The following is a 19342-nucleotide window of genomic DNA, read 5'->3' on the forward strand; positions in this document are numbered from 1 at the left end:
CCGCTCGCGATTCGCCAGAGACTCTCCAACCTACAGACGCGATAAGCTAACTAGACCCCCCTGGCTGACGTACGACGAAAGGGCAGCGTATTCCAACGCAGCTCCTTATTTATCACAATTTGCGCCGCGTCGGAGGAGCGGTTCGCGGTGACCTTTTCCATACGCGCCACCCATCACCAATGTATCAGTGATATTTTATTATAGCACCCACTTACGCTGTGAGTCGAACGTGGCTGAAGGAAATGCTCGTTGATCCGACAAGTTCGCGATTTTCATTTTGTAATCAAACGTGTACGTTGATGATCGAGGAAGCGAGATTCAAGAAGAGAAGTTACAGCGTACAGTTGCTACGAGAAAAATATTATATCGCGTGCTTGATTACGATCCTTCATTTTAATTGGAAAATTAATAAGTAAGAATTACCGTTACTAGAATATAATATGATAGTACGGCGAGGAGCATATAAAATAAGATAGAAAGAATACAGGCGTATGGCGAACATGAATATGTACCGAGTCGTACATGGCGTTGTAAGGAGTTAAAAGAAGAATGTAGGATAATATATTATTTTTCGAGTCGATTACTTTACGCTCAAACATGTAAATTAGCCACGCGTTTCTCTCGATATAATGTGTCCTGTTTTCTCATCGTACAAGCGAAAATCTGAATAAACATGAAGCGAAAGAGTATAATGATATAATAATCGAACCAAATAGCAAACGACGAAGGTCGCGAAGTAATTACGAGCAGATAATGCGAATAATATTAGAAGCACCTGCGACAAGATTAAAAACGCGGTTGTGTTATTAGAGTATTAACTTTAACGTTGCCATATATCGCGTGGAACGCGCGAGCTTGCATTCTTATCGCGTTGCTTTCACTTTGCGCCTGCAATTAACAGTTTTGTTTGTTTTCGCGCCGAGGTGATCAACTCGACAAAGAACAGATTTATCGTATTCGCTTTTGATGAAAGATTTGCGTTAAAGTGTAAATATAATCGAGCGTGCACGGTACGTACACACGTGGAACGTGGCATTTCGAGCATTCCGCGGACAAATAAAGCCTTCAACTTTCAATGAATTTATAATGTCGTGAAGCGTGATCGCGCGGAGTGTGCGTGCACGCACGTTTTTGATCTGCGCGAGTGAAATTTGCGAACAAGGTGCTGGGGAAGAGGTTATGTAGATGAGATAAGTTAACTACAGGTCCGTAGCTGTAAGACAGGACATGAATAATACGGTCATCGACCCATAATTGTGTTGCATTTTCTGGTCAAGCAAGATCGTTGAAATCCTACCTCCTGCGTCCCAGATTCCGCCATAATCGAAGAGAAAACGAAGCAAAAATTTTCTACGACATCGATAAACGACACCGCACGCCACGGCGTTGCCGAGAACGTCCCAGAATACTTTATCATTCTTTTCGCTTCGCGCTATCGTTACGAAACGTTACACCTTCGTTTTCAGACGATGCATGCAATTTCGAGATTAAGCGATAAAACTGAACGGAATCTTTGCGCGAAAGCTTTGATAGAAACGCGATTTCTAAAGATCTTCCCACCATAAACCTGCAGTCGTTGTTCGACTGGTCGGAGTACATCATCGGTAGAAATTCTATACGCTGCTGTTAATCTTGCTTAAGGATCGCGAGTAGAATGGGACATAAGTTAGCCGGTTGATTTACTGTTAATTATGGTTAACAAGCAGTTTAGTCTGTTATTAAGCTCGCGTTTAAAGGCCAAAATCCCAAGACGTATAAATTACTCTTCCAGGGAAGCGAACGGAATGGGATGGGTGCGTAGGGCGTTGAATAGCGCACAGCCACCCCCCTCTGAGAACTCTAATCGCTCGACATATTTCCAAATTAAGGACCAGAGAACGGGTCGCAGGGTCGTTCATGCTGTGATTTTAAATGGCGAATCTACCGGCGACTGTTTGTTTCGAGATTTGTTACGGCCTCCCTCAATAAGGCCCTCGCACTCTACTCCAAGCTGGCAGCCTGAAGGGAGGTATTGGCATGCTGGAATTCTGGACAGGCATCGAAGTTGATCGATCCGGCCCCTTCGACGCCTCGTTGAGGTCGAAGGTCCGAGCTTAATGACAGTCGTAACAAATGGACGGTAATGTCATAATCGAATGCCGCTGAACACCGGCAATTTCGTCGCCCGATCTGACTGATGGAAGAGCCTCGATCCCGACTGGATATACACACGCTGACTCGCTCTTTTGTCCAAGGCGAAAAGAATGGAACAATTACGCGGGGCGCCGTATAATCGATCATAAAATCACCATTTTCACAAGCGAATTATCTATTTGCATAATCCGTAATCGCATTACGTTGTTTGTCAGATAGCATTAGGAAAGCCGGTCACGCGGAAGCTCGACTGAGGATCGATTGGGAATATCGAAATTGACAGGAAGTTCCGATCATCGATCTAAATACGACAGAGCCTCGTAGTCGTACAAGAGGATCTAGCGAGCACGAAACGTCAGAACAGAAAGGATCTAACCGATGTACGCATAAGTACAAACGATCTATCGATAAAGATCGACGGGTGCATAGAGCGTACGTTGCGCCAGCCAAGTGCCATTAGTATGATCTATATCTGTGCTTCTGCCGGCTACCGATCCCACAGATCTTATCTGGCAATGGCTGCCTCTCGCTCCTTTTCGTATCTTTCCACTGGACAAGAGAAAAGAGAGTGGCCCCGAGGATGCTCTCCCCGTTATAGTTTCTGGGCCTTACTTACATATAGATTGCCTCTCATTTCTTACACCCGAAATATTGCCAATCGTAAGGGACGTGCGCGCACCGTCGCGAGCCTCAAAATTGCATTTGCATACGGGGCAGATTGTCCCGTTCCACGTGTAAAGGACCTCGCTCGTCCTTGGTGGCTGCTCGCGTCCTTTGTCCCCACTCTTCGCGTGTATCATCACGGAGAAATGAGTCGTCGAAAAGCACGTCATTATCGGCCGACCAGTGAAGAACGAAGAAAAAGAACTGCCGCGCGAATGAAACGAACCTCGAAAACGAACATTTGGCAAAGATGGTTTCATCGAATTTTAACGGCGATGCTCCTTTCCTCGCCATCGTTCCGTTGGCTAACCACGCGCTCGCGCGATAATTATTCAAAAATTCGTGGCGAACACGAATCCCTTATCCCCCCGTTCGCTTATCTCGAAAGTTTCAGCCTTCGAGCGTTAAACGACCGCCTTACGTGTCCTATTAGAACGATAAGGCTAAAAGCGATCCTGTTTCTCGTTTAAAGTGTCCGCCGTTAACATATTCCTTCGCCGTTTTTGTGCTCGCTTCTCTCGTGATAAATTCTCCCTCCCTCTCACCGTATCCGATCTTTCGTCTTTCGCCACCGTGTATTCACAGTGGTCGATGTTGAAATTCATCATTCGATTCGGATAACGAGATCACCGTCACCGACTAGTTTTCCATTATTCCATCTACAAAGGATACAAATAAAAGGAGGCATATCACAGAGCTTAAGTATCCCCGCGCGTTATCATCGTTAATCAATACGTTCGAACAGCTCTGAAAGGAGGCTACTTGAAAATAAATCGGACAGACATATTGGTAAACACGTATTCAAAGGAAGAGAGGAATGAGAAAAAGATGAAAAAACAACGAAGGAGAAACGCATGGCTGCTCGTGATTCACTTCGGTTCGGTCAACTGGTTTCGTCTGATCTCTTCATGAAAGGGAGGTGGGTCCTCTTGTCGATGGTTTTCGGCGATACCGTTGGCCACCGTGAATGTCGGATTCATCGATAACTTCGTTGCGGACTATTTGTAATCTGTATATTCACCTGTCGATCCATCAATCCGCCGGAGAATCAAGATACCGCGCGTTCCATTTCTCGCCAACGCTGCTAACACTACGTAAACTCGTAGCCCACGTATGCGCTCCATCCGTATTCGATTGGAAATCGAATGACAGTTAGATTGATAGCAATATTATCGGGGCGTCTTCTATCAGGCTGAATCGATGACACTACGAATTATTGTCTCGCATAATGCAGCAAGTTTAATAGGAGTAATGGGTTATATGGAGAACAATTTACGCGATAGGATTCGTTAAAATTTGTAGAGAAAAAGCATCAATTGGATTTTTTGCACGTGAAATACAATTTTTTTCGCACGATATCAAATTAATTGTCTTAATGATCTATAACGTACTTGAAATTTTCCAAAGAACTTTAAGTTACGTGTTGCACGAATCGATCGATAGGTGATCAGAGCCAGGAAATGGTATGAGATTCCTGGTATTAGATACCGCAATAGAGAGAATTGAATTTGATTATGGCTGTTTGTTGGACCGTATAATTATGTCTGTCAAAATATCAGCCTCCGAGTGCCTTTTGTCGGAACACGATCCTAGATATTTGCGTTGCAGCGTAGAGAAGGGTGTCAAGGAAAATAAAAACATCTTCCTTGATCCTTCGTAGCATCCCGTGAAACGTTCAATTAATTTCCAACGGTACGCCCATGAATTTCGTGATCGAACGTCGCCTCGATGTCACGGTCGTCCATCGCAGCCGGGAAAGAATTTAGGAACAAACACAAAAAGGATCTAATACGAAATCTGTCCTCGCATATTTTTACGGCCGTCCATTACATCCACGTGCTTATTTTCGTTTCTATTCACCTTCGACCGCCCGTCCTTCTCCACCCACTCCTACTTTTGCTGCGCCTCCCTTCTTCTGTCCGGTATAATAATTAATGACCGCTCCTACGAAGAAGGCGCCGCCACCCAGGCTCGATTCTTCCCGACCGCAGAAAATAATTACAAATTTGAGAACGACTATTATTAATTCACAGTTCAAGCACCTAATAGAAGAATAATCGCGAAACACACGAAATATCTAAGAAGCATTAAAATGTATACGTTACTCAGCCACGAAGATCGAATAAATATTCAAAGACGAACCGTTCGACGATACGCTGGCATTGCAGCTAGCTTCCTCGGCGATCGAATAAAACGCTGATATCGATCATTCGATTCCCAAAGGGATATACGATTTATCTAATTCTTATTGGACACAGCTTACGTCCGATAGCGTTAAATCGTACCAACTGTACGTATGTCGAAATCTGTACCGTCGTAGCCTAACGTTCAATGTTTATCCGATATGGAGATAACTAAATAAAGTCATCCCCGATAACAAGCGTTATCCCGAATAAGTTAAAAATGGGCAGCTGAGGAATGCAAGACAGCAGGCAATTAGTGAACGAAGAAATGAAAAAAGCGTGCGTTTCGATACAAGCGGGGCCCAGACCGAGGGGAAGAGCCTTGAGACTCGAAAATCGATTCACCAAACAAATGACTCAGTTACGCGCTACACATTCCAACAGCCGTTGATCTCTCGGTTTTCTTTTCAACGTTGCTGCTTGTCCGAGTCCGAGACTCCGCCATTTTAATGACCCTCCTGGCACACAAACTCGAGGACGCGAACGGAGTCGGGCAAACAGCCGGAGACGGGAAAATAAAGGGTCGAGGCGGAGACGAAAGGAGACCGTGAACGTGGCAAAAGAAAGGTCTGTTATTATACCGGCGTGGACACAGAAAATTGCCGGACGATCAAAAGGGAAAAAGAAGTGAAAAAGAGAAACGGGAAAAGAGCGAGCAGCAGACGGAGCCAAAACCACCACGTGAAAAGGCGTGGTGGGGTGTGGTTAAATTTGTCGGGGGTTGGTTTGGCTTAGATTTATATTTCATAAATCACTACAAGCCCCCTTCTTACGTGGCCAATGTTCGAAACAAGAATATCTTGACTATTAGGTTCTTAATGAGTCGTAAGCAAGTACTTACTGCTAAAAGTAGGTGTCCATTTGAGAGTAAAACTATCGCGAATTGCTCTCGAGAGAATACCACTTGCCAGTGGACAGTGCGTTGACAGTGATTATTTGATCAGATTATGACACGGATAGTCGCTTTCAAAGGAGTGTCCACTAGCGAGGTATTCTCTCGAGAGCAATTCGCGATAGTTTTACTCTTAAATGGACACCTACCTTAATCCATATTCTATAATCTTTATGTCGAGTGCGTTTACTTTATCGCACAAGATAGACGTAATCTATATGTCTACTCGGTAACACCAGCTTTGCATACATTATATTGCGTGTAAGAAAGATATCGCAGTGATAATAAGGAATGGAACTTTCTAATGAAACTGCAGCTTTCGGAGCAACATTAAACGTAGTAAAATATCGAAGTAATTACGCAAGACGCGTACACCACTCGTTTCTTACTCCAGTCTGTATAGCTTGGCGTTTCTAAATTTCTATTCGTAATCTTTCTGCATTACATAACGGGACATTCCAACTCCAAAATCGTAGGTCTCGCCAAATATTTTCTCACGTTCACAGGAACTTGTTGAAATCCTCCGCATACCTGGCACGCCACGTAACAACGTACCACGTGATAATTCGAACAATGCTCGTTCGCGAACTATAGAAACAATGTCCCCGTGCTATCGCAATGGCGTTTCGCCTCAAGAGGAAATTGAGCATGTTCCGGCGTCCGAGGAATCGGACGCAAATGCAGGATCCACGGGGTTCGTTCGTATGTCAACACGCGGCTATAAGTCGCGACAACCGGTATCGGTAGAGGGGTCTTCGACAGAGGAAACGTTTAGCCGGAGTAAAAGGACCGCCGATTAGCTTATCTGAAGATATAGGCAAAGCTGATTGGTAAGGGCCGCTTATCAGCGAGCCACTTAATCGTCTCGCGCGGTCGGTTCGACTGATCCTGCCGAGTTGTGAATCCGATTAGGTATACGTTTTATATCTCATTCGGGATTCGAAAGGCACGCACGAGTCGTGGCGGTTCCGACTCCGAATCGAGCTCGGAGCTCGGGTTACCTTAAAGGAGCAAGCTTTTAATTTGAATCTGTAACGTGTACCGGCGCTTCCACCGACCTTATATGGAAATGATTTATCAGTGGCGTAAGTAGGATTCTTTTATTCGCCGCGAGATCTCCTCCCCCATCAGATAACTAAACATCGTCAAACGACTCGGGTTTCCCATTCCCATGATCGCCGCATTTCGCGTTGCATCAGATTTCATCGGACCACAGAGTTTCGTTGACCGTCGTTTGATCGAAAAATTTATAATAATTCGTGGAAACACGGGCGTATTTGAGGATCGATAAATCCTTCACTATCTTTGATCTCCAATTGAGAAACGTAATATTTCCGTAAAAAAAGGGGAGGGCGGAGAATTTTGAGTTTCAAGTTGGTTAAATCAAGATTACGCCACTGCCTATTGTAGGTATATAGAGAATCTTGGCGAAGCAAATGTACCTTCGCGGCCTGGATTCGCCTTTCCGTTGTTCGCAGTTTTCAGACGACAAAGAGAAAGGCTATGGAAACGTCACATCTTGATTGTACGAGATGAAAACCGCCGCTTTTTTATATTCCAGCGAGAGGAATTTTAATTTTCTCGAGAAAACAAAAACTGGTTCTTCCAGCTATAGGAACCGCCGAAAGAGACAAGACCGAAAGAGGAAGAGAGAGAATCGGACGGCGAGGGAGAGAGTTGGGTGCATCCACGGCATTCCACCCACTCGAAGTTCGGCCGAGGAAGAGTCTCGAACGCGTCTATGACATTCCACCCACTGTTTGGTTTGTTCTCGGTGAAAAAAAAAGAAACGACACGTGTCAAAGGCAAACACGAAGAGGAAGGTCGAGGAAGTGGTTTGTTAAGAACGGTTTTCGTGAGTTGTCGATGATCGATCGATTCGTAGCACCGCGATGATTTCTAGTCACGTTCTATAATTTGTATAATAAATGTAAAATATGCTGGCTCGACTCCACCCTGATACCCGTTGAAAAACTTAACGAGTACCGGTAAACGAATAAATTTTCGACGCGAGGACTTGATTTATTATTATTCAACAAAATCCGTAGATGTCTGGCGCGGTTGTGCCGCGTGTGTAACTCTCTTTTCACGCATAATTCGACGGTCCATCCCCGGCTCTTTGCTCCGCATAATGAACGTGTAATTACGAAATAATTACGATGTTGCAAAGGGAACGGCGAGTCATGTTCCGAGGTAAACATCGACCAAAAACAACCTCTGACTGCCGCGGTTCTTTTTTCGCCGTTTTATCTTCATCAAACGTTTTCGTCGGCAATGTGCTCCAAGGGTTCTCCGGCCGGAGTCTCCAACCGTTCTCGTGTCTCCACGAGTGGCTAACACGGTGAGCAGGACTGTGCGGCTTGTCGCGGCGTGATGAATCGCCAATTACCATACGACCCGTCACTCACGCCTTTCTTTTTCCATACCCCTTTCGAACGCTTCCCACCCAGCGCCTTTACGCGGCAACCTTGGTGACGCCAATCATGCTCGACTACGCTCTACACGGTATAATATCTTCGTCTATTCTTAGAAAAATATACGATAGCCGCCAGCGACGATTCATCATGCGATAATCACGCGCGAACTTCCAACCATACGACCGGTGTATTTCCTTTAGCGTAGTTATTGCCTCGTGAAATTCGCTGCAATCTTTCGGACAACGAATTCTGTTGTTCGCGTTCATCGGAACAATCGGTACCCAATTAGACGAACTCGTGCCGACAGAATCTACTTATCCAACCGGGAATTCCCAAGTATATCTGGCCGAGAAATTATGAAAAGGATATTCTTAATAAACGTAAGGAAAATTGTACTATTCGAGAAATTGCACCTGATAGTCGCATGATACCGTGAGAAAGTATCAGGACGGTTAACAATAATGTAACACTGTATGTAAAAGTATCGCGATTATTAACGAATTCAAGCCACGTATCTCTCGACGGTTTCGAACACGTGTCGTAATGGAGGGGTTCAGTGGCGTCCGAAGCGATAGTCGATTATCGTATTTGTCATTAATTGGTGCTAGTCACGTACGAAGGTCCAAATACTGGACGGAATACGGTATACGGAGCAATTTGAAGGGGACCCGCGGAATTCTTCGGTTGGTATTCGTTTTTTCCCGTTTCGCCCTTGCCCGTTTTTTCCCTGGTCCCTCGACAGGCGAGACGAGCGGTGCCTCGGTATACGCGGCTCATACGCGCACGGGGACCTGTAATTGAAAGCTGTTACGCTTGGTATTTTATGGCTTTGTCCTCGAGGCATGCAAAACTCGATTCTTAAGGTCCTCCGACGCGGACGGGGCCGTCTTAAGTAACGGGGCACGAAAATACGCGCCTCCTAATTAAATCCGACTAAATTCATCAAAATCGTCGTTAAAGCCGCCGTTGGCCACCACCCTCGGGCGGTAGCCAAAGCATCGTTGCATCCTTAACGATCCTTGCCGCGAAAACGAGATTCCGATCTGTCTAATTGCCGCTCCGCGGTGTCCGAAACCTGCAGCGAGAATTCCGATCGAAATCGTGCCACGATAGGAAGGTCGTTCGGCCTCGAGCTCGTAAATAACGACGGATCGTTCTTGCCGATCGACCACGGCCAACGAAAAGACTCTGGATCCGTGAGCAACAACAACGGCAAACGTTCAATCGTAACTCACGACGTATTTTTCCGTGACCGCCTACTTCTCCTCGGCGCGAATCGCTTCCAACGGGAATTAAATTGCCTCCCGGACAAGGGCCACACGCTTCAACGGAATTATGGCAGGGAAACTGCTCGCGGTGAATCGCTTCGATAATTAGATCGCGTCCAATAATATCTCGTGACGGCGAAACGAGAAAGATAAAGAGGCTGGAATTCTAATAGAACTAGATAATGGGCTGACGATATCCACGGAGAAGAGGTTCGAGAACTGTTCAACCAATCGATGTCGAGCGAGAGGCACGAATTCTTCCTCTCGTTGAATCGTGAGGCACGAGCTTGTGCTCGAGGTGAGACAATAATATCGATAATAACGGCAATGATAATAATAATAATAATAACAATAGTAATTATAATAATAATAATAATATCAGTAATATCCTTATGTGCAACCGAAGAGGCAACGAGCGAGTGGATGAGGTTACGGCTGCTTGACCTTTGGAAACCTGGTTAAGGAATCACCAGGCTCCGATGCACGTAATCGCCGATCTTAGACCGAGGGGATTGGTAGCCTGCGCTGGTTGGAAGGTGACTGGAAAAACGAAAAAAGTCTTTCGTGTCACGATGAGCCAGCGACGCCGTAGTCCGTGAAAGATAAAGGGTCGCTTGAAATAAAACACGAGCCGCTCTGGCAGCTCGAAGCTGAAGAAGAAAGCGGCGAACCAAGAAGGACGTCCGAGTCAAGAAAAAGAATAGGTAGTAGCGAGAGAGCGCCGGCAAGCTTGGTTACGTTGAGAGACTAATTGACGCGGGGCTCGGGAAAAGAAGAGGAATCCGTGTTGGTGCAACCCCGCTAAATACCGTGACACGCGCGCAAATTAATAGGTGGTCTCTGTATACCGAAGAGAAACGAGTAAATTGAAATTTCTACGGTGTTATGATACGTCGAGTTAAACCAAACCAGTAATTCGACTAAATCTTGTTTGTATAATACATATGAATTATAATAATTGCAGAAATCAAGACATACGCACACCGCTTTGCGTCGATTAATTTTCTCAACTCTCATAACTGAAAAATTTACTTTAAAATACCGTGCCAACGTGAAGGGAGTTCCCTCAACTTCGTTAACGTGCGCGAATCACAGGAAGTAACAAATTAAGCTACGATGATTCTACGAAGCTTTATAAGGAGCCTACACGAAGCTTATCGTAGAAACGCACACGTAACGCTCACAGGAGTGTCTCAAGAGCTTTTTTTTTCAGCGGGAGACTGGCGCCTGAACGTTTCAGAGAGAAACGTGTGAACAGCTGCCCGTGAGAAAGTCTAGGAATATCCACGGCGTCAAGTGAAATCTTTTAATTAGTACCAATTCGAGGGTGGAGGATCGCCATGCGTGCCTGAATAAATGAGTTACCCTTCGTCCTTCTGGAGTCCAGGCAAATTGGAAGAGATTGGGTCCATGGCCTAAGGCAATTCGTTGATCCTGACGCTGGGCTCGCCTATTCACGGGCCATACAGCAGGAAACGATGCGTATCTTTTCTATTTATGGCGTCGTATTGAACCCGGTGTCGAAATGGAACTCCTCCGAAAAAAGGAAACGCCAGTGCGACTCATTTTTCACAGCCGTAAATAACATTAACTCCCGACAGAGCCAAATGTGGCTCACGGAAATTCAATTTCAGATTTATTGTCCCTGCGATTCGGAATCGACTACGATATCACGGAGCTCGGACGAGAAATTCTTTCTTCGGACCTGTTTGTTCTTCAACGGTGCCTCGAATGGTCGAGGTACCATCGTTAAAAGCTTTTATCGCTCGGTTAGGTGAAGGGAGGACGGTGACACCGGCGTATCCGGAAGCGCGTGGCCTCGCCGTTCCTTTTTATTCCCGCGACGACGGAAAACGAGAATCATCGCCCGCCTAAACTAGCGCGCGCGGCTGAGAAAATAATCGTGAAAACGCGCGAGTTGAGAAAAGGCGACGGAACAGCCAGTGTAACGGAGTTAAACGTAATAAGTAACGATTTCTTTGACTAAACGAGGAGCACGCAACACGAAGAGAACCGCGAGAAAAAGAAAAGGGATATCTTCCACGTAGGATTCTTATGCAAATGAGTTGTATAAAGACGTCCGTTCGGACATCTTTAAATAGTGTTCCTCGAACGAAATTACCCTAATTTTGTCCCGATACGAGCGCCTGCTTCTCTTCTTTTTCAATTTCGTAGGAACGCGGCAACCGTCCCGTATTAAGTTACCCGAATGGACAAGCTGGCCAAACGGAGCGAGGCCGCGACTAATTTTTCAGCGGCTCGCCTTACAAAGCGTGCATAATACGCGCCCTCGGTGCACACTCGTGGCTCTGGCAATCAACCGCCTACCTCAGCCACGAGCAACACGAACGAATACTGGTAAATCGTACTGAGCAACGACCCAACGACTAATCCCTTGGAATCAGCCTCTGTACACACTTTCTTCTCTCTATATCTTCGCGGCGGACGCGCAGTGACAGATGCATTAAACCGCGCATTACACGTTGCAATCTGCTTAAGAAATTATTAGAGAAATTTGAAACGATCATTCGGATCTAATAACGTTGTTATAGCCGCGTTGCTTTCACGCGTCGACACATACGTTAATCAACGATATATTTTTCCATTGCGGAAATCACACATATTATTCATAAACCTTCCAATTACCGTGCCCGTTTGGTAACCACTTATTACGCGTGATTCTTCAGCTATTGTAAAGCGAACTGTGCATTTCACCAGAGATTTGGTCATCGTTAAATTGATTAACGTGCATTGTAGGTATATTTGAATCGAAATATGGACTGTAACATTTTGCAACCCTTGGTTCGAAAGCGTAACAAGTTATTAATACGATATTCTCTTTGCCCGAGTATATCAATATCCCGAATATAATTGCTACCAAATACCTGTTTAGATTTGGCAATTCTTTCAAAGTAAAGAGTACAAAAAATCACTTATCGATTGAGCAAATTTCACAAGGCGGAATTCGTAAAAAATATGTGCGATAAAGCGATAAGGAATATACTGCCTCACTGTATAGAAACGACCTTCAATATTACCCGAAATAGAAGAATGTTTTAAAAATTTCTATCGATAGAAAATAATAATATGCGTTATACACGAAGGAGAGCCTCTGCCCTGCAGTGTCTCAAGCAGAACTCCACTGAAGTAAATACAAATCACAATATTTATACCTGGAAAGATAGCCGGCTATTTCTTGCCGGTGAAAGTAATACATTTATTCCCCGTCACGGCTGATTGTTCGATTATCGGATTAGCAACGGATCCCGATTTTTATGTTCCAGCACGGCGGTCTTTGATCTCGAACGCGGACGAACGTGTACCACCGAACGACAAATGACACGCGCCATTAAAAGCCGCTGTTATAAATTGCAATTACCGATCTACGCGGATCGTGCAATGCCATCGCTCCAATACGCTTTCCCTCGTCGTTGCGCCTGTCAAAAGAAATTGAACCGCGTGCACGCATCTTTGTAGCCTCTAACCATCGGCCGGATTATCGAGAGATTCAAACGGTCGATCGGTATTAAAATTTATCGATCGCGTTAAAGGTAATTCAACGGAGAACCGTGTCACGAGGATGGACATTTAAGCCGCATGAAACTTAAGTCCCGCTTGAATTACAGGGGAAATGATACGCCTAGAATATCTCGCTATATGTATAGTGATATTTTCGATCGAACAACCATTAACGCGATTGAAATTCTAACGTCGTGTCCAATCGACGCGACATATATATATATATATACATATATATTTGCAACAATACCAAGGCTGTACGGGTTATCGCATAATTAGCTGTTTCACGTGTGAAACTCGGTTACCCATTTCGTATCAGCCAGAAACTATATATCATAATCTACAACGCAGCAATTTCATGGTGCGTTTGCGAGGTAACAGCTTGACGGAACGTGGCCACGGGAGCAGACACACTCGATCAACTCATCTCGCTTCTGTCCGTGTCCCTTCGTTCAGCCAGATATCGATCGAGGAAATCATCATCAACGGCATGCCGGCCATTTTATACACATGGCGGCGCGTGGGCGCCAAGATAATTACCGTTTTGAAATCGTATACGTATGGAGATTGATAGAGTTGCGGCGTCTTAACAATAGTCACAAACCCGATCGACGATTCATTATCGACTTTCTTTTCAATCGTAGAAACGGTACATGAGAAGGACAGATACAAAACCATTGTTCCTTTATACTCCCCTATATAAGGTATAAGGATGACTATGCACGAAACTATGGTTGCATATAGGCGCGATCCGCCTAATATTCTTTATGCGGTAGCTGCAGGGATCCGAACGTTTCTAAGATTTAAACGAATATTATCCAGATTATGAATTAACGCGTTTCTCATCTTCTTTAAATCTGATTAAAATTACTTCGTGACTTTGTAACCGACGGTGAATAACATATTATCGAATTAATGGAAATCCGAAGAGTACTATTGGTTTGCCTGTATGCTAAAGTAAAATCGTACGTGTAACGACGGGCGTTTCTCCGAAGCAAAATTCTACAGCTTTCACGACAAATTTCCCGCGTTCCAAAACACGCGGAGGTATTCCTCGCTTTCTAGTAAGCAATCACCTCGGACCTAATCAGTCTTATTTATCATACTCATTCCACACGTCGCATTTACCAATCTATATACGCACAACATTTTCACGCACCTTCCCAAACGAACCTCGCTGTTCTGTTGATAATGACTTCTCGCGGCAACAACACGCACACACACGTTCCCTTGCTCTAAATTTCAAGCGAACCGTGCAACACCTCGACTTTCTACAACCACCACACAGTTGTCGATACATCGTACAACGTGAAAAACACTCGATCGCCGATAGAATAATAAATTATTTCACGGTTGGGTTTCCTAGGCGCATAGAAAACGCGCGTTCCGATTCGCGTTTCGATTCGCGTAACGAGGACGTTGCGTGTCCCTGGCGTATATTTCAGTCGAATCCCGGCACAGTGCCATTCCACGACGCAGCGTGGAAAATACCCGCGGCGTGGGAGAAGCAGCAACCCTGACGACCGATACGGGAAAGAGTCGAATGAAAAATCCTCGAAATCGGGCACACCTGGGCCGCGTGTTATATAGGTAGGGCGTGTCGATGTTGCTACAGCTTGGCAAAATGCGTAGGCCGTCCGCGTATTATGCTGATCCCCCGAGTGACTCGGTATACGCCGAGGTCTGAACTCGCGCGCGAGGCTTGAATTGACTTTCAGGGCTGGCGCGCGCGCGCGCGCGTCCGAGTCCACGCAGAAATACCGTGGCCTGTCGCATTGAAAACGCGCGTCAAGTGACGCGGCCATACGTGCTCGCGTACATAGGTACGTGGGCGACCGCTATAGAGCACCGGGAGGACCAGGTGTCGCAGGTAGCCAGCGGTTGCCATTTTCCGCGCGAGAGCCTGCCGCGAAAAATCGACGACAACGCGGGTTCCCACGGTTCGAATCGGTTCGGGGAATGTGGACGCGCGAATGTAGAAACACCGCATCAAAACCCACGACTGGATTTTTCTCATTCGAAGCGTGTGTTTGGTGAAATGTGGTTTTATCATTTTGTTTTATTAGATCATACTGACTAAAAGATATAACACTCCTTCGCTCGCAGACACTAAAAGCCTGATATACTTGTAAGGCAGAACTTGTCAGTCGAAGAAATAAAGCTTGCTCTTTCCGACTATATCGTAAAAGTTTGAATGGTATCCACTGAATGTAAGAATGACGTAGAAAGGGAAATATACGTCGATGATATTTCTTCCAAGAGAAGATGAAGATAACGTAAAGAGAAACAGGAAACGATAGGAGCAATATTGTAACTGCAATGATAGATAAGGCGAACTTCGGAGAACTTTGCGAACGTAGAAATGGACAGAGATCGTCGTTCGGTTGAAACGAGACGATTCTAAGTACTGAAACGTACCAAGATCGCGAAACAAGTATCTTTTTCTTAATCTGCAAATATTAATAATCATCGATAACGACCTAATTTTCCAGCACTTTCTCAATTATCCGAGCGTACTTTCCGAGAACCACTAATTAAACGTTACTTAAATTTATCTTCCCAGAAGGTATTACTCCTTATATGTCACCGGAGAGTCGCAGGCTTTATTACAAGTCACACCGTGTCAGAAATGCAACGACGCTATGATTAGCAAAGGCGCCAGATTGACGCGGCCAGCGAGAAAAACGATAGAGTTCGGAGGAGAAAAACGCGCGGAAAGGAGCAGCCGTATTAATCAATCCTGTCCGCTCCTCAACATTCCGTACGAGAGTGGCGATTTTCCTAGCGGCTCGAACCCTTTCATTATTTCGACCGAACGCTTCCGTATCGGTTGATTGGCGTTTGGCGCGAACTAAGCCTCCGACCAATTTGAATTTTAGCCGGCGGCACGTTCTCGAGAAAAGTTCCTAATTACACACGACGCCTTTCGGAGAAATATCGGCGACATTTTACAACGACTACTATATGGACGTGCGATCGACTTGCAAATGACGTGGAAAAAGAGACGAACCGAGAGAGAACAGTGATATCGTTGTCGGTAGGCGGTATTGTAAGTTATCGAGACCGAACGATTATCTCTAACACTTAGGGCCCGCCGGAACGACGACCACTTTTATTCGTCAAAATCCCTAGGATACCATCGTCGTTGACATCGTCGAGTCTTTCGCTTGTAAGACGATCTTCGAAAAAGAATAAAACCACGGACGCTCCGTCGGCTCCGCATTTAACCCCTTCTTATTAAATAAATCATTCGTCCCTTTACACCGCCCAGCCAATATCTCAGAGTCTCATCTTATAACTCCTACATTAATTTCTCTAATAGTCTTGGACATCGCTTTGTCTTCCAAGGCGCGACACACGAAACCGGCATTACCTCTCCTATCGATAAACTTTAAACACAGTCACGATCATCGTAAACTATCGATAAAAACGATCGTACCCGTAACGGTTTAATAATAGAACGGCGCATTATTTTTGTGTGATTCGACAACTAGTCTCGAGATACCGTCTGGTAGACCTTGAAGCAGCGATACCTACTTGTCGCTCGACGATGCACACATTGTGTTAGCGCGGTTGCCCTACGCTTGCTGAACAATCTCAAACAAGACAGCGAACAAGAATAAACGTTGGCCGGATACAAATCCTCAGGAACGCGAAAACGTCGTACGAACGGTACCGTTGCTACCTTAAAGGCTAAAGTCACGAGCCGCGAACACATTTTTCGTAAGAATTAAAGGAGTCGTAAAATTACTTCTTTCGAATATGCTTTGCCGTTATTTAAATAGACGTGCACTTTTACGTATATACCTACGCGCATACCTTACGCGTGTTTTCCGTCCAAGCCGCGTCGTCGCGACTTATTCAATTGTCAAGAAGTGGAAAACTACGCGCAATGCGTCGTCTTTCGAAAGTACGAAATAGATACGACACTCACCTTTGACAGCGGCGTTGAGTCTGTCCAAATTCGCGAGAGTAAGAGGCACCGGACCAAAGTGCATCACTATCTTGTCCACGTGTCGAAGATCGCCGATTTCAGGATCGCGACGAGCCATGAAGATACCCGTGTAACTGCGGCGTATGTATTGGTCACATGTGTCATTCAGCATGAGATCGAGGGTGGCGTTTAGTACACCCTTGATCGCTCTCTTAACGCGCACGTGCAACTGCCCGTTCCTCAGATCCTTGATTTTTCCCGTGAAGATGTAGTCCGCCTGACGAACCTTCCTCATAAAGGTGGTGTCGTTTCTTATCGCCGCCGTTAAGTTCGCTCGACAGTCGAGAAGTTCCCTGGTGGACGAGTGGACCAAAGGTACCATAATGCTGGCCCATATCACCAGAAAACCGATTTTCAGGTTGACATCCATTTTCTTACACCGTCTTTTCACACCTTTCTGGCTATCACTTCATCACTCTGCAACATACGTTCACGCGATCTTTCGTCAATGTAGTAGATTGTTCGTAATTATTCACACACCATCGCACTCTTTAAATTCATGCTTCAATTAGCGGTGGCTCGATCGATTATTTCGGTCGATCCGCGTTAAAATCCTGCCTTGTCCGCATAACGTAATCGGTATCGAGTATCTACGAACGAAAATGATGGATGGCGCTCGGAAAGTTCCTGTAATACCTGGAAACTGATATCCCGAAACAGTCGCGCGACAAACGACCACCACGACTACGTCGATCGAAAGAGGATTTCTCTGCTTCGATCCTGATCTCGGTTTGATTAGTTCCCGGTTGTCGATCGAAGCATCGTTCTTCGAGAGATACCTGGCCACTCGAGCTGAGTCCTCTAAATGGAAACGAGTCCGATCTTACGAAGCGTGTGATCTTGAGCAACAGGTTGGCGCCGTGTGTCGACCCACGCTCGCCGATTTCCAATCCGCGTGACTCGTTTCCCGTTCTACCAAGTGGCAAGTGCGAAACTCCGCGAGATTCGATCGCGTGATCGATAAACTGTCGATTCGGCAGCTCGCTCCCTCGTAGTCACCACGTTTTATCACCTGCTCGATGGGACTAGAAGCCGATTCCACGCGATATTGTTACGGAATGTACGATCTTCGACAATTTTACCCGTCCTACTGGAACATCGAGCGCGAACGAACGCGCAATAACCTGCACTTTATGTCCACCGATTCGCGATTCCTCTGTTCGTGCGGCTTGATCTTTATAAGATTCAATACGTTCGACTCGATAATAGACGACAACCAGATTATTCAGATAGGAGGCTCGGAAAAAACGATTTCGCGCGAAAGTCCGCGAAAACGGTCGATCGACTTTCACTTAAATCATACTTGCTCGCCGTCGATTCTGATTTGTTCGATCATCCTTGAAAGAAGAAGGAAAGAATCGATAAACCCACTCCGTTACACTCGCGAGACACTAGAAACCGCACTGAGGTTTCCAAAACGTTCGGTAGTTCACTAGACGACAACTGTCACTGATCACTGACAAAATGAACATTATAATGCGCGAGTCGTACGATTCGCTTATTCGTAAATGATTGACGAACGTGATCGAATCGAGTATCGGACAAATCGTCGAATCGTCGACGTGTGATCGAACGACGTCGAAAGTGCTGTGGAAACGTAGAACGAGAAAAAAAGAAAAAACAGTCGACGCTAGCGACTTGGTTCGAGTCGATTATTGGACGATCGTGGATGTTCAGCTGACAGATGCAACGAGCCGTAGACACGAGATTAAGCGCTACCAAAAGCACTGTCAACGCGAAGTTAGCGGCGCGCTCGACATTCGTGCTACCTCGGCGACTATCCGCGATCCTGCGCGAGAGTGAGAGAGCAGTGGTTGAGGTGGTGGTTGGTCGCGTGGAGGCACGCGCTGGACTGAGGAGGGCTAAGTGTGGATGCTGCAACTACAACGTGTAGGCGTAAGTCGCCTTAGACCAAGGGACCAAGAGGGAGAGAGAGATGACCGGCTCGGTGTGTGCACACGTCGCTCGCACACACGTATATCAAACAGATACACGCTCCCGCCTCTTTCGGTGCACACTCGTGTATTCGTGCGAGCTCGCGAGGAAAACGGAGGGGAGTGAACAAGAGAGAGACAGAGATGAGAGAAATCTTACCAAGACGAGTGCGCTTCCTCCGTGTCTACCACGTGAGCATCCAAAGATGCGTACTATATGTGGTTGCTATTGACACACTTATACCTACACCGATGCAGGATTTTCTCGTACGTGCGCCGCACACGAAATGCACGTAGGAATATCGATGTACGTGAAAATGGATCGGTGCTCTTTCGTGT

The 19342-nt window shown here is 45.8% G+C and overlaps 1 protein-coding gene across 4 annotated transcripts in view; it reads right to left on the minus strand.

Moving 5' to 3' along the window:
* LOC122573408 (agrin-like) overlaps positions 1-18896 on the minus strand; it is a 382715-nt gene extending 363819 nt beyond the window's left edge. For 3 of the 4 annotated variants that reach the window (XM_043739729.1, XM_043739728.1, XM_043739727.1), the window contains exon 1: positions 17010-18896. In XM_043739729.1, coding sequence (XP_043595664.1) covers positions 17010-17439 — 430 coding nt within the window. In that variant the 5' untranslated portion in view covers positions 17440-18896. The remainder of the gene's footprint in view (positions 1-17009) is intronic. The other variant, XM_043739722.1, reaches the window with a different exon arrangement.
* Between the last annotated feature and the right edge of the window lie 446 nt (positions 18897-19342).

The sequence above is a fragment of the Bombus pyrosoma genome, linkage group LG12, assembly GCF_014825855.1.
Source record: "Bombus pyrosoma isolate SC7728 linkage group LG12, ASM1482585v1, whole genome shotgun sequence".
In the NCBI taxonomy this organism is placed as follows: domain Eukaryota; kingdom Metazoa; phylum Arthropoda; class Insecta; order Hymenoptera; family Apidae; genus Bombus; species Bombus pyrosoma.